General features: G+C 49.1%; 2 protein-coding genes and 1 non-coding gene across 10 annotated transcripts in view; 2 read left to right on the forward strand and 1 right to left on the reverse strand.

Annotated features, from left to right (window-relative positions):
* The first annotated feature begins 2,821 nt into the window (after positions 1-2,821).
* ZNHIT3 (zinc finger HIT-type containing 3) lies at positions 2,822-11,543 on the forward strand. Its single transcript, XM_027087324.1, has 5 exons — positions 2,822-3,012; positions 3,112-3,143; positions 8,322-8,408; positions 9,400-9,483; positions 11,043-11,543. Exons 1-5 carry the CDS (start codon positions 2,927-2,929, stop codon positions 11,222-11,224), a joined length of 471 nt encoding a protein of 156 aa, XP_026943125.1. The 5' UTR covers positions 2,822-2,926; the 3' UTR covers positions 11,225-11,543.
* Positions 11,429-14,850, reverse strand: part of MYO19 (myosin XIX) — a 34,347-nt gene continuing 30,925 nt past the window's right edge. For all 8 annotated transcript variants that reach the window (XM_027087315.1, XM_027087310.1, XM_027087316.1 and 5 more), the window contains 3 exons: positions 14,585-14,670; positions 13,045-13,347; positions 11,429-12,158 (listed from right to left, as the gene is read on the reverse strand). In XM_027087315.1, coding sequence (XP_026943116.1) covers positions 12,030-12,158; positions 13,045-13,347; positions 14,585-14,670 — 518 coding nt within the window. In that variant the 3' untranslated portion in view covers positions 11,429-12,029. The remainder of the gene's footprint in view (positions 12,159-13,044; positions 13,348-14,584; positions 14,671-14,850) is intronic.
* On the forward strand, positions 13,529-13,658 carry LOC113609804 (small nucleolar RNA SNORA11). Its single transcript, XR_003428802.1, has one exon. It is a non-coding gene; the product is annotated as a small nucleolar RNA SNORA11 (small nucleolar RNA).

Below are 14,850 nucleotides of genomic sequence, written 5' to 3' on the forward strand. Positions count from 1 at the left end.
AGTAACCTGAAAACTCCCGAAGTACTATTAACCTTTCACCAGGCCAATGTGGGGTGGCCACCTTCCAGCTGGATATCCACCCCAGGGGTTGCCGAGAAGCGCGGGGCGGTGGGCACCGCGGGAACTGCCCCTGGACAGCCAGGCGCATTTGGAGCCCTCGGCTGGCCTTGCGTGGGCCTTACTTTCATGGAAGAGACACCGCTGCCCATCCGGTCGTGTGCTTCAGCCCCTCACTCTCGACCCTCTCTCCCGCCACTTGGCGAAGATCGAGGCGCCGGGCAGGCCTGTATTTACTCTTCCCTGAATGGCGAGACAGTATGGCCTCCCACGCAAGGTCGGTGCGAGCGGTGCTCCAGTCCAGCTCAGGCTACGCCGGGGCCAATCTCGATCTGGAGCGCCCTCTGGCGGTGCTGAGTGCCGGGCCTGGGACTCCACGCGCGTCTCCAGTCTTTGGCGTTGGCGCCGGGCTCGGCCCGCCTGGAATTTGCTGGACAGCGTCTGCCAAGCAGCGGAGCTCTGGAAACCGTTCTGCCTCGATTATTACCTCGCCTTTCTCCAGGTCTGGCCCTGCTCCTCGGCTGATGCTGAGAAGGCGTGAGGCAGCCTTAGACAGCCGCTAGGAGGGCGTGATGGGGGACCAGGGAGAGCCAGACCACATCAGTGTGGACATCTAGTTGCTGGGCCCCAGAGTCATACCCGTCTTTCTTCTCTGAACTAGCTATTGCCCAGAGGAGCTGTACCTGGCGTCCTTCACTTCTTGGTGTTCCCCAACCTCATCACCATCAGAGATGAGCCACCTTCTTTCCTGGATATTGGAGCAGGAGGGGTACATCTTTCCAGGGAAGCTGGAGGTCACCCAGAGTAGAGGAAGAGGTATTTTTACCGAATGCAATGTGCATGGGATGAATTCCAGGAATTTTCTTTCTGCTGGTGTCACCATCTCTGGACCCACAGGTAGGAGAGTCAGCATGGTATGGGTGTGGGTGGGCTCAGGTTGAGCCCCTGAAGATTGTGGAGACTCTCCATGGCCTCAGCCTCCAAACACCACTCACAGGAAAAGTCTGGGTGGGCAGTGGCGATGTACCTAGTAGGAGAATTTGTGCTGGTGCCAGACAGGGCATGAGGTTCAAATGTGACCTGGACAAGTCACTGACCTCTGGCCTTCCCTGTTAAGCATGGGCTCTCTGGAATACTTCTGGGTCAAACCAGCAGTGGTCACAACTGTTGAGGAATACAAGGAACGCTGCAGATTATTAGGTCAGTGTGGAAACGTTGGATTTTGGCCTGAGTTCTGTTTGGAGGCTGGAGGCAGGGGCAGGTGCATGCTGGGGCAGGTAGGCAACCGGAGGGGCTGGTGCCACTTCAGCACTGAGGACTGGACAGCGCCCGCAGGACAGTCTGGCAAAGCCAAAGGAGTGATGGATAGTCACTCAAGCCCAACCCCAGCATGGCTCACCGAGGCTGACAGTGAAACCCTTTTAGAGGGGCCTGAGGTCCAGCACCCTGGGCTCCAGGGACTTGGGGCCTGGAGCCCACGCTCATGGGGTAGGGACCAGGGCTCCAGGAGAGTTGCAGACTCTTCCTAGATATCCCATAAATAACCTTTTGTAGCACTTCAGATCACAAACCTTTTTACAGTCTCCTCTCTGATTTAAATAGCTCAGGAAAGTAGGCCTGAACATCCACTCTAATAGTTGTAGGGTAGACAATTGTCCAAGTCACACAGCCAGAGAGGGGTTGGAGCTAAGACTTGAATGACTGCTTTGGTTGTAGCAGATTCATCCCCACAGACTGTGACAGTGGTTCAGGGCTTTTATAATAGTGAGATCCTGAGGGCTGATGGACCAACACAAAGGGGAGGTTCTTGGGGTGAGGCCCTAAGAGGGCACCCCACATGTGTGGGCTGGGAAACCTGGTTAGGCTGGACAATGCTCAGGGCTTTGAGGAGGAGCAGGGCTCCCAATAAAATGTGACTTTGTCTATTCCTAAAGCCTGAGGTGGCATTCAAGGCCCATCACAGTTCACCTTTCTGGACCAGGATCCCCACCTTTGGGCCAGAGGTGACTCATCTGTTCCCTGGCTAATCAATCCCACCCAGGGATTCTCCTTCCTGCCTTCACTCTAAGCCTTAAGGTCCCAGAGACCGTGCCTGCTAATCCCTGGGTGTCCCTAGCCCAGCATCTGGGCAGTGCGGGGCTCACAGTTGGAGCGCAATAAACATCTATCAGCGGCCAAGCCTCATCTTCCTTTCCTGTGCGAAAGATGGCTGGGAAGGGCACGTGTGTGTCATGTGATTTAACGGCCAGTGTGTGGACTTCTCATTTGCTAAAAAAAGCAAATGAGGGGTTTCCCTGGTGGCGCAGTGATTGAGAGTACGCCTGCCGATGCAGGGGACATGGGTTCGTGCCCCGGGAAGATCCCACATGCCGCGGAGTGGCTGGGCCCGTGAGCCATGGCCGCTGAGCCTGCGCGTCCGGAGCCTGTGCTCCGCAAAGGGGGAAGCAAATGAGATGTGCGGGGAGAACCCAATGCCGGTGCAAGACTGAGAAAGTCCAAGCCAGAAGGTAAAGGACATTTAATCCCACGTATTCTTTTTACATACAGGGCAACAGAGCTGGAGAGTGACAATGACTTGCTGCAAGTCACAGGGCAGCGTAGGGACAGGGACAGGGCTACATAACAAGTTCTTCGAGGCCGTGACCTAATCAGAGAGAACCTCTGGTCGGGGTACTGGTTGCGCATCGAGTGCATCGACTTTCTACTTGTCAGGCCTGAAACAATGAGCTGGATCAATCCATTGCTTTTGACTGCCAATAAGTGCTGCGCGCTGATTGGTCCTGGTTAAGGAAACGGAAGAAAAGGTGTGCACGTGGGACTTGCGGCGAGAGGCCTGGGCGCCGGGACGGAGCGCGTCCTGGGAGAGACCATGGCGTCACTGAATTGCAGCACCGCTGTCTGCGTTATCTGTTTGGAGAAACCCAAATACCGCTGCCCCGCCTGCCGCGTGCCCTAGTGAGTGCCGGGGGTTGTGGGCTGCGGACGGGTGGCGGGGTGGCGAGAGGGTCCGCGCGGCCTTCGGGGCTGACGCGGCCTGTGGCTTTGTTTTTACAGCTGCTCGTTGATCTGTTTCCGGGAGCACAAAGGTAAGGTCTCCTCCTCGTGCACGGCAGCCCCCACGTCCCGTCGTTGTCCCCTGCTCCCTCCCGCCCTTGCAACGCCTGATACAGTGGGAGCTCCTCCTTCTGGGCGGGGTGGGAGGGCGGATACTTCTACCTGCGAATGTCTCTCCACATTTTGCACAATCAAAACCTTTTTTTCTGGGGCTTCCCTGGTGGTGCAGTGGTTGAGAGTCCGCCTGCCGATGCAGGGGACACGGGTTAGTGCCCTGGTCTGGGAGGATCCAACATGCCGCGGAGCGGCTGGGCCCGTGAGCCATGGCCGCTGAGCCTGCGCGTCCGGAGCCTGTGCTCCGCAGCGGGAGAGGCCACAACAGTTAGAGGCCTGCGTGCCGCAAAACAAAACAAACAAAAAAAAACAACCTTTCTTCTGCCCTGCCTTTTCTTCTACGTACCGTTTTCTCTCTGTCTCTGTCTCTCTCTCGCTCTCGTTTTTTTTTTTTTTTTTTGCATGTGCTGCGTGGCATGTGGGATCCTAGTTCCCTGACCAGGGATGGAATCCCTACCCATTGCATTGGAAGCGCAAAGTCTTAACCACTGAACCGCCAGGGAAGTCCCCTATCCTCTTTTTCTTTAAAAATAGTCGACCAGTTTTGCCGTAGAAGTCTCCCCTAGGTGTTCCTTCCTTAGTGTTCTGACGCAGCTCCGCAGAATTTGCTGCGCTGGCTGAGGTTAACGACGTTTTCTTTCTTTTTTTTTTTCGTTTTCTTTCTTTTACATAATATCTTGATAGAAACGTGGAGGTAGTTCAGTTTACAATAAGGAGCAAGGTCTTTGTCAAGCCTGCATTTTTTAAGTATCTTCAATCCGCGCCTCTTAGTCCTTAGGGACTCTTTCCCACGACCTCTCTCTCAGTGATTGTTCGGTTAAAGTTCCTCATTGGTGGTTTGCCTGTAGTTTCATCCCCTCCAGTCTCTGATTTACAGCTGTGTGTTTCAAGCACCACCCTCTCCACTCCCCGCCCCGCTTTTTTTCCTTAACCCTACTGTCTCTGGAGCATTTTCAAAAGAAACCTGTCAGCTCAAGATAGAAAAGAAGTAGAAATGCTTCGCTGAAACAGGGTTGGGGAGCTGGGTGTGGAACGCTTCCCTCTAGTCCTGCAGCCCTGTAAGGCCTCACCAGGACCCCCTAGGGCAATCTGGAGCTCTTAACTGTGAGACCTGGCAGCTGCTTGGGTAGTTTTTCTGAAATGCAGATTTGAGCAATTCACTCCCTTAGTGAACACTCCAGTCTCTCTGGCAGTAGTGTTTTTTTTTTTTTAAAGTGAAGTATAGTTGATCTACAGTATTTCAGGTGTACAGCAAAGTGATTCAGTGATATATATATATTTCTTTTTCAGTTTTTTTCCATTATGAGTTATTACAAGATAATGAATATAGTTCCCTATGCTATACAGTAGGTCTATATTGTTTATTTTATATATGTGTTTCTGTTAATCCCAAATTCCTAATTTATTCCTCCCCCACCCCTTCCCCTTTGGTAACCATAAATTTGTTTTCTATGTCAGTCTGTTTCTGTTTTGTAAATGAATTCACTTGTATCATTTTTTTTAGATTCCACATATAAGAGGTATCATGATATTTGTCTTTCTCAGACCTACTTCTCTCGGTCCATCCATGTTGCTGCAGATGGCATTATTTCATTCTTTTTTTATTGGCTGAGTAGTATTCCATTGTGTATATATACCTCATATTCGTTATCCATTCATCCGTCTGTGGACATCTAGGTTGCTTCCATGTCTTGGCTATTGTAAATAGTGCTGCTATGAACATTGGGGTGTATGTATCTTTTTGAATTAAGAGTTTTCTCTGGATATATGTCCAGGAATGGGATTACTGGATCATATGGCAACTCTTATTTTTAGTTTTTTAAGGAACTTCCATACTGTTCACCATAGTGGCTGTGCCAGTTTACATTCCCACCAACAGTGGTAGGAGGGTTCCCTTTTCTCCACACCATCTCCAGCATTTATTATTTGTAGACTTTTTTTTTTTTTGGCTTACTGAATTATTTATTACAAGGCAAACACCACCCAGATGAAGAAAATAGAACTTTGCTGTCCACTCTGGGAACCCCTCGACATGACCTGTCCCGATCCAGTGCCCTCGCTTCCTATAAATAACCACTCTTCTGGGACTTCCCTGGCGGTCCAGTAGTTAAGACTTTGCCTTCCAATGCAGGGGGTGCACGTTCAATCCCTGGTCGGGGAGCTAAGATTCCACATGCCTCGGGGCCAAAAAACCAAAACATAAAACAGAAGCCATATTGTAACATATTCAATAAAGACTTTAAAAAACGGTTCACATCAAAAAAATAAAATCTTTAAAAAAAAAAAAAGTAACCAGTGTCCTGACTTTTATAGTAATCACTTCTTTGCTTTTTCAGTTTTATTATGTAAATACGTGTCCTGAAAGCATATCATTTAGTCTTGCCCATTAAAAAAAGGTGATATTTCTTTCTTTCTTTCTTTTTTTTGTTGTTTTTGGGCCATGCTGCGCAGCTTGCAGGATCTCAGTTCCCTGACCAGGGATTGGGATTGAACCCTGGCCTAGCAGTGAAAGCGCTGAGTCTGAACCACTGGACCACCAGGGAATTCCCCAAAAATGTGATATTTCTTTTTTAAAAAAAATTTATTTATTTTATTTATTTATTTTTGGCTGCATTGGGTCTTCGTTGCTGCGCGTGGGCTCCCTCTAGCTGCGGAGAGTGTGGGCTACTCTTAGTTGCGGTGCGTGGGCTTCTCATTGCAGTGGCTTTTCTTGTTGGGGAGAACGGGCTCTAGGCGCCCGGGCTTCGGTAGTTGCAGCACACAGGCTCAGTAGTTGTGGCACGCTGGCTCTAGAGCGCAGCCTTAGTAGTTGTGGAACACAGGCTTAGTTGCTCCGTGGCATGTGGGATCCTCCTGGACCAGGGCTCAAACCCATGTCCTGTACATTGGCAGGCAGATTCTTAACCACTGCGCCACCAGGGAAGCCCCTGATATTTCTTTTAAGTCTCTTTTAATCTGTAAATTCCTCCTCCATCCTTTTTATTTTGTTTTTTTTTTTCTTTACAATTTCTCTGTTGAAGAATTCAAGCCACTTGACTTGTACAGTTACCCACAGTCTGGGTTTTGCTGATTGCAATCTCATGGTGCACTTAGGCATACTCCTCAATCCTCTGTTTCTTACAAATTGACAGATCAAAGACTGGATCAGAGCTCAGGGTCAGTCTCTCTGGCAAAACTACAGGTGGCCTTAGGCATGACTATAGAAGGTGCATAATGTCTGGTGGTCTTTATGTTTTTTTTTATTGAAGTATAGTTGATTTACAACGTGTTAACTTCTGTACAGCAAAGTGATTCAGTTATACACATATATATATATGTATATATAAAATTCTTTTTTCTGTACATTCTTTTCCATTATGGTTTATCACAGGATATTGAATATAGTTCCCTGAGCTATACAGTTGGGCCTTGTTGTTTATCCATTCTATATATAATAGCTTACATCTGCTAACCCCAGTCTCCCACTCCATCCCTCCCCCAACCCCATCCTCCTTGGTAACCACAAGTGTTCTCTATGTCTGTGAGTCCGCTTCTGTTTTGCAGATAGGTTCATTTGTGCCATATTTTAGATTCCACATATAAGTGGTATCATATGGTATTTGTCTTTCTGACTTACTTAGTATGGTAATCTCTGGTTGCATTCATGTTGCTGCAAATGGAATAATTTCATTGTTTTTAATGGCTGAGTAGTATTCCATTGTATATATATATACCATATCTTCTTTATCCGTCTGTCGATGGACATTTAGGTTGTTTCCATGTCTTGGCTATTGTGAATAGTGCTGCTGTGAACATAGGGGTGTGTGTATTTTTCTGAATTATAGTTTTGTCTGGATATATGCCCAGGAGTGGGATTGCTGGATCATATGGTAATTCTATTTTTAGTTTTCTGAGGAACCTCCGTAGTGTTTTCCATAGTGACCGCACCAACTTACACTCCTACCAACAGTGTAGAAGGATTCCCTTTTCTCCACACCCTCTGCAGCATGTTATTTGTAGACTTTTTGATGATAGCCATTCTGACCAGTGAGAGGTGATACTTTGTTGTGGTTTTGGTTTGCATTTCTCTAATAATTATCAATGTTGAGCATCTTCTCATGTGCCTGTTGGCCATCTGTATGTCCTCTTTGGAGGACTGTCTATTTAGGTCTTCTGGCGGTGGTTCTTAACCTGGGTATTGCTCTCCCTAGAGACACGTGGTCACAGTGTTTTTGTTCTCACAGTAGCGGAGGCGATGGTGGTACTTCTGGTTATTCGTGTTGACTCAAAAAAACTGCCTGGGGTGTGTGAAGTTATCCCACACCATTAAAGATCTTTCCAACCTGAATACAGTAGCACCCTCTCTGAGAGACACTGGTCTGGGGAAGACAGACAGACCTGTGTGTGGCATTCTTTTGCTCGGCTTCCTCCTCTTGTGCCCTGGCCACATGCCAGGCCTGCCCCGCCCATCAGCTACCAGTTGCTCACCCCCATCTCCCTGCATCTGCCTACTCTTTCAAGGGTCCGGTCCAGCCATGGACCTTTCCCTCTGCCCCACACGCTCTTTCCACCTGGCAGCACCTTCCCCTCTCATCTCCCCGCCCTCTCAGGTGACTCGGATCAGACTCTCCTTATCTTGTCCATATTTCTGTCATCTGTGCGACTAAATCCCTCTGAGGGCCTGATGGCTTTCATCTGTTTGTCCCCAGTGGCATGTGGTACATGCAAACGAGGGCCTGATGGCTTTCATCTGTGTGTCCCAGTGGCATGTGGTACATGCAAATTTGGTATCAGAAACTGCTGAGAACACAGTTTGATGCTGATTGAAGTCAGTGTGCTACTGAATCGTGGTGAAAGCCCTGTGCGATTCGGCCAGGCAGGGAGGTTGGAGACAGGCCCTAGGGGTGCACGAGGCCTGCTTCCTCAGCCCTTCTGCGGGGCTCAGGCTTTTACTGGCCCTTCACTGGATCTCTCACTTCCTCTCCTTCATCCCCACCCCCACCTATGTCCCTTACCCCATACATGTGCTTCCCCCTAGAGGCTGGCTTGGTGGTGGCGTGTGCAGCCTTGTCACTCAAGTGGAGGCGATGTGCACCTGAGATTTGTGTCTTTTTCAGAGCAGTGCAACCCTGAAACTCGTCCTGTCAAGAAAGAAATAAGATCGCATCTTACTGCAAAAACTAAAAAGCCTGTGGAAAACACAGGTGGGTTGGTTGACACCAAACAAACAAACCTAGAGAAGGGTTTCAAATAGAATATGTTGAAAGGAGAGAGGAGAGGAGACTGGGCTGGGGCCAGGAGTCAAGTTCATTAGGGAGCAGCAGCTTCCTCAGCCCTGAGCACTGGGGCTGGGGGCACACGTCACCACGGGTGATGTTACAGAGCAGCCTGACGGTTCAAGAGAAGAAAGATGGGGGCAGGAGGCAGAGGGGGAGAAAGGCCATCACCATGGTTTGGGGGTGAGTAGTGGACACTGCTGGCAGGAGCCTCCTCCAGTCACGGCTTCGGGTCCCCCTCCCTGGGCCTGGCTGGGGCTGTAGGTTCCCCTGAGCTGGGCCTAGGTGGGGTGCTGCCTTTGGTCTCGCTGCTGCTGGGGCCCTCACAGCTCACAGCGGGAGTGGGCTGTCCTCCTCTTCATCCATCTAGCCTTTCTTTAATGCCTCCTGTGGGCGATGCACCATGCCAGGCTCCGGAAGCAGCCCCTCCCAGCGCCACCAAAGAGGCATTGAACATTCACAGCCAGGGGATGGCCCATTTCTGCCCTTTGATAAACTGTTGTTGGGTTCAGAAATTTATGCCCATGCTGAAAACACAGGGAAATCATGTCAGTGGGTTTTTACAGAGCATATAATTTTTTGGCCATGACAGGGCTGGAGCCGCCATGGTGAGGGGAGATGGGGTGGCAAGAACTGGAAAATAAGGCCCTAAAGCCCACAGACCACAGGGAAACACATAGAGTAAGCGTGTGAACACTCGGATGCATTTGTTACTCACCAGTTCTTTGCTTTCCTAAAAGGAGTGTTGGCTTAGTCACAGATTCCAGAGAAGAGGTTACTTTTCTCTGTACCCACTTGCATATCTCTGTTCCTGTTGCGTGTGTGCACATATATTTTTTATCTATTGGAGGAGTTATTAAAACCTGGCACCTAGGTTTCCTTTTCAGTCATAAGCAGCTGATTGTGTTATATTCCTCAGATGACGATGACGACTCTGTAGCTGATTTTCTCAATAGTGACGAGGAAGAGGACAGAGTTTCTTTGCAGAATTTAAAGAATTTAGGTAAGTCTGTGCTGTGCTTGTTTACTTCTTTGTTAACCATTGAGATACATTGGATTGTACAGAATGTGATTTTTTTTTTTTTTTTTTTTTTTTTTTTTTGCGGTATGCGGGCCTCTCACTGTTGTGGCCTCTCCCGCCGCGGAGCACAGGCTCCGGACGCGCAGGCTCAGCGGCCATGGCTCACGGGCCCAGCCGCTCCGCGGCATGTGGGATCTTCCCAAACTGGGGCACGAACCCGCATCCCCTGCATTGGCAGGCGGACTCTCAACCACTGCGCCACCAGGGAAGCCCCAGAATGTGATTTTTTAAAATAAATTTATTTTTGGTTGCATTGGGTCTTCGTTGCTGTGCGCAGGCTTTCTCTGGTTGTGGCGAGTGCGGGCTTCTCTTCGTTGTGGTGCGCGGGCTTCTCATTGTGGTGGCTTCTCTTGTTGCTGAGCATGGGCTCTAGGCACGCGGGCTTCAGCAGTTGTGGCATGCAGGCTCAGTCGTTGTGGCTCATGGGCTCTAGAGCGCAGGCTCAGTAGTTGTGGTGCACGGGCTTAGTTGCCCCGCGGCATGTGGGATCTTCCCGGACCAGGGCTCGAACCCGTGTCCCCTGCATTGGCAGGCGATTCTCAACCACTGCGCCACCAGGGAAGCCCAATTCTGCTCCTCTTTCAAGGCTTGGTTCAAATTTCCTTTCCTCAGCTAAACTTTTCTTGACCTTTGGTCTTACTCTCAGAGTTAGGTACTTTTCAGCTTCCCATGGTGTGCTGTAATATCCCCCCCCCCCCCCCCCCCCGGTTTTGTGGTGGTTTGTCTCTCACACCAGTCGGGGGCCTCCGTTTATTCCTGATCCCAGTGCTCGCTTTACAGTGCAGTCATTCATGCAGACTGGGTCATCCCAGGATTTGATTTTTCAGAGGGACGCAGTGTTAATAACGCCCAGCATTTTTGTAGGACTGCATTTCTATTATATGTATAATTAACTGGCCAGTGTAATTCCTAAAAGTGGTGTTATTTTCATTTTTCCCATTTCACAGAGGTGGTGCTTTGTAGCCAGTCCCATGGGAGAGATTAGTTAGACTGAGGTAGGAGCTGAGCTGGGTATATGTGTGGATGATTTTGTAAACTGTAAAGCACTGTACACGTTAGTGTCAGTTCACTGCTACTCATCCTGCTTTATGCTGGATCAAGCACACACTTAAACATCATTCAGAGATTTGGTGTAACAGTCCTTGTCGCTGAGAACCTTCCTGCTTATAGAGAGAAAACATGCCCACATGCTGCTATTCTTTGTATCTGTGCTGGTAAAATAATGCCATTTCAGCTAAGAAAAAATTAAGTTAAAACATTTACAGAGATATAAAGAATAAGAATCTGATAGCGTTTAACCTGGAAATTTATCTGATGCGCTGATCTCACCTATGTGAAGTGCTGGGTTACCTCGCGGGTTTAAAGGGTTAGGGGATGCCACATCCTTGGTATTCGTTACATTAGAAACATTTGGCTTTCAGCTGTCTCTGCCTATTCCCACTTGAACTCAGCTTGGTTCTCTTTCCCTGTTCATTTTTAAGGGGAGTCTGCAGCGCTGAGAAGCTTACTGCTCAGTCCACACCTTAGACAGTTGATGGTCAACCTCGATCAGGCAGACGACAAGGCAAAGCTCATGCGAGCCTGCATGCAGGAGCCTTTGTTTTTGGAGTTTGCTGACTGCTGTTTAAGGATCGTGGAACCGTCCCCGAACGAGGATTCTTAAGGTGGATTATTGTGCTGCCTGCTCCTTCCAGGAGGCCAGCTCGCGTGGGGCCCTAGCAGGGGCGGCGCTTTCCGGACATTGACCGGCTGACCTCAGGTAGGTCCTGCACATCCTTATGTCCATTGCTGCAGGCTGGGGTGCACACGGATGGAGGTACTCCAGGTGGCAAACCCTTTATGGAGAGAGAACTTGACATTCAGATGGTTGTTTTTAAATGTTTTATTTTCGGTACAGTTAAGACATAAATGATACGGTTTTCACACCCATTTGAGTTAAAACTTGATCAGTGTTTCAAAATTAAAGTGTGGTGGTTCTGTGGTGCATTGCATTGCTTGTCATTCTTGATTCATAATCTAGTTGCTTGAAATTACATTAAACAACAAATATTTAAATAGTAAGCTTTGTTCCTTTTAAAGGAACTAAAGGCAAAATTTCAGCCAAAATTTTAGAGCTCATTTCAAGCTGACTTTGCCTGTGGGGTTGGAGGAGGGGGTGCCTGCTGTCCCACCAAGTGGGTTCTGTGAAGGCCCTAAAGTTTCTTAATCCAGGTTTGGTAGCTACCAGCCCTGACACCAGGGCTGGAGGCGTAGATCGGCGCCCCGGGCCACTGGTGCAGCTGCCGCCCCGGCCTGGCCTGCAGGCTGGAGCCGCGGCTCCCGGCGTGTGCTCCGAGTCGCTGTGGGAGTTGTTTGGCAGCTGTGTGTTGATTAGATGTCTTTGGCAAGGCAGCTGGCAGGAAAAGGCCGTGGAGAAACAAAGGCACCAGGGAGGGCCCAGCCAGGTGAGGATGGAATGTGAGGAGAGATCACACGTGGCCCAGCCTGTGTCTTTCCAGCAGGATCTGATTAAAGCCAGTAACACTGTTGGGCGAAGGTTCAGGGCAGATGTCAGCATAGCGCAGTGGAGACTTTCTGCAGTGAAACTTTATCGAACCCTGGGGAAAGAGATGCAGCTTAACCCCAGCTCCCAGGAGTGCCAGGGCTAAAGGTGCCTGACAGAGTGAACGCTAGAAATGCAGGGAGGCGGGGACATGTAAGTAAGTACCCAAGAGAGAGTCACAGCAGTAGCACGATTGAGTTAGTCAATGTTGTTGTCTTCTCCTTATTCTAAAACAATGGCAAAGTCCAAAACAGTATTAAAATATAAAATTTCACATCCATTCAATGGGAGACAGATGAGGAAACACTAGGAGGGAGCTCCCCCATACTAGGAGTATGGCCTGTTACATTCTTATGCCTGCTTAAAGATGGAAGGTCAAAGAACTGCACTTCTGTTTACACTCTGGCTGGCCTGTGTGTTGTCATGGAGATTTTATCTAGATTAGGAAATTCAGTGTTTCCTTCCTTCTGCCTTGTCAGTGTCACCTAATCCTTGTAAAAGGTTGGTATTAGCCCTTTTCTGTGCTGGCTGGCTCTTTCCCTGGCTGCTCTTAATATAAATTCTTGGACCACTGACTCACGTGCTTGTCATTTCCTCGGCTGGAATAGGAAAAACCAAAGACTACAACTTGGGGAGAACAAGGTGCCATCATCACAACCACAATTTTTTGGAAGTTGGGCTAATTTAAAGGCGATTCAGAGGAGACGCTAGATCATTTAGAGGCAGCTTTTAAAAAGTAAAAGGGCTCTGGAAAACTCCTCCTCGTAACAATGCGAGGGACGTGCAGGCTTCTGGTTTCCCCAGCAGGGTCAGGAGGCTCTTCTCGCAGCCTCAGTCCTGCTCCTGCTGTGACTCCCGGGCTCTGCCCCCTGCCCTCCACAGTGGGGCGTGAGGGATCTGGAGCTGTCCTGGCAGGACGGCCAGCCCGTCACACGGCTCACCTGAGGCAGCGCTCGGATGGACGTGACTCCAGCTTGTCCTTGTGCTGTCTGGACAGTGTAGCTGCTGGGGCTGCCCACGGGGAGCGGGAGGCAGGCGAAGACCACCAGCTTCCTCCGGAAGCCACGAGCACCCACGGCGGCGTTGGCCAGGACCAGTCCCAGGGGCCAGAAGCGGGTTACTGCCCCCAGGAGCCTGGTCTGTGCCTGGGGCAGTGGCAAGGAACTCGGGAAACAGGTGACTTGAGACGAGTGTTGTTCTTCCACACCATCCAGTTCTTTAGAAGCCAGGAAGGCCATTCTAATCTTAAAAAGAGAACACCACTTTATAGCTTTCTCTATGCAAAACAGAATCCAAAAGTCTCTTTAATAATTCAGCTTAACAAGGTGAACTGAAGGGCACCTGGTTTGATGTGGCACAACTTTATGGCCAAGGCAGCTGTGCTGAGGCCTTACATATGCTGCTTTAAAAAAAATAACAGCCTTCGGGGTGTGCTCAGAGCAGGGAGTCTGAAGAAATGGCTCGTCTGTTTACAACACACCCGACAGGAATCAGGGTTCATTGTGACAAGGGGCACAAAACTTGTGGCCTTCCTATGAACAGATACCCAACACATATCCCCCCTTCACCTGCACGTGGCTGCTGGGCAGGACCAGTGGGACAGGCCTCAGTACTGGAAGGAAAGCTACAGTATTCAGTGGGGGAGTTTGCCACCTGGAGCCTGTGTGGTCCACGTGTGGCTGGGCCATGAGTGGTGTTATAGGCATAAAGACTTTGAACCCCTCTCTTCAAGGAAAAAAGAAAAATAGATTCCGTGTATATGCCATTCTGGAAAAGGCAAAACAATGGAGACAATAAAAAGATCAGTGGTTGCCAGGAGTTTGCAGGGGAGGGAAGATGAATACATAGAATACAGAAGTTTTTATGAGCGGTGAAAATACTGTGTATGACACTATAATGATTTTATGTCATCATACTATCGTCCAAACCCACCACAGAACGTGCAACACTATTCACTTCATAAAGCGAACCCTAAGATGAACTAGGGACTTTGGTGATTATGATGTCAGTGCAGTTCAGCCTTAGTTTAAAAAAAAAGTCTTAAATAGAATTAACACTCAGGGTAGACTTTCTGGCAAAACCTTTGTTTCACTTTTATATATGTATACACATTATATATATGTATACACATTATATATGTGTCTGTTGGACTGTAATGTAAAATGTGCTTTTTAGAATAAAAAAGTTTGCAGGTTACTGTAGTTACACTGGCAAATAAAAGCACAAATTAAAAATAATAGCCTTATTGAGATCTAATTGAAATACCATAAGATTCATGCTTTTAAAGCGTACAGTTCCATGTTTTTTAGCATATTCCCAAAGTTGTTTGTGCTACTCTACCATGTCATAACCGTCCTGCAGTGTAGGCGGTGTGTCCACTTCATTCATGAGGACACAAGGCCGCCCGCTTTGCAGTGGCGGGGCCAGCACTCCAGCCTGGGTCCATCATTGCCCACCCTGACTTCTCGGGTCAGTACTCACTCTCCACTCCTGCCACGCGCGTTTGATGACCGTGGCAGCTGCGTGCAGCCTCTGGATGTGCTTCCGAGTCAACCAGGAACGAACAGCTGAGGGGTTTGTCCAGAAACAGGAAATAAGAGTAAACGTTCGTCAGAGCTCTCGGTAACCAGGCTGCAGCAACACCAGAGCAGCTGTAAACGTTTGAATGAATGGCCACCTGTGCCACTGTATGAGGTGAGGGACTGAGTCAACACGTGAAGCAGACCTGGCTCTGCAAACCACAGCTC

Source organism: Aethalodelphis obliquidens, unplaced genomic scaffold (genome assembly GCF_003676395.1).
Source record: "Aethalodelphis obliquidens isolate GAN/ISIS:26980383/991018 unplaced genomic scaffold, ASM367639v1 scaffold58, whole genome shotgun sequence".
Taxonomy (NCBI): domain Eukaryota; kingdom Metazoa; phylum Chordata; class Mammalia; order Artiodactyla; family Delphinidae; genus Aethalodelphis; species Aethalodelphis obliquidens.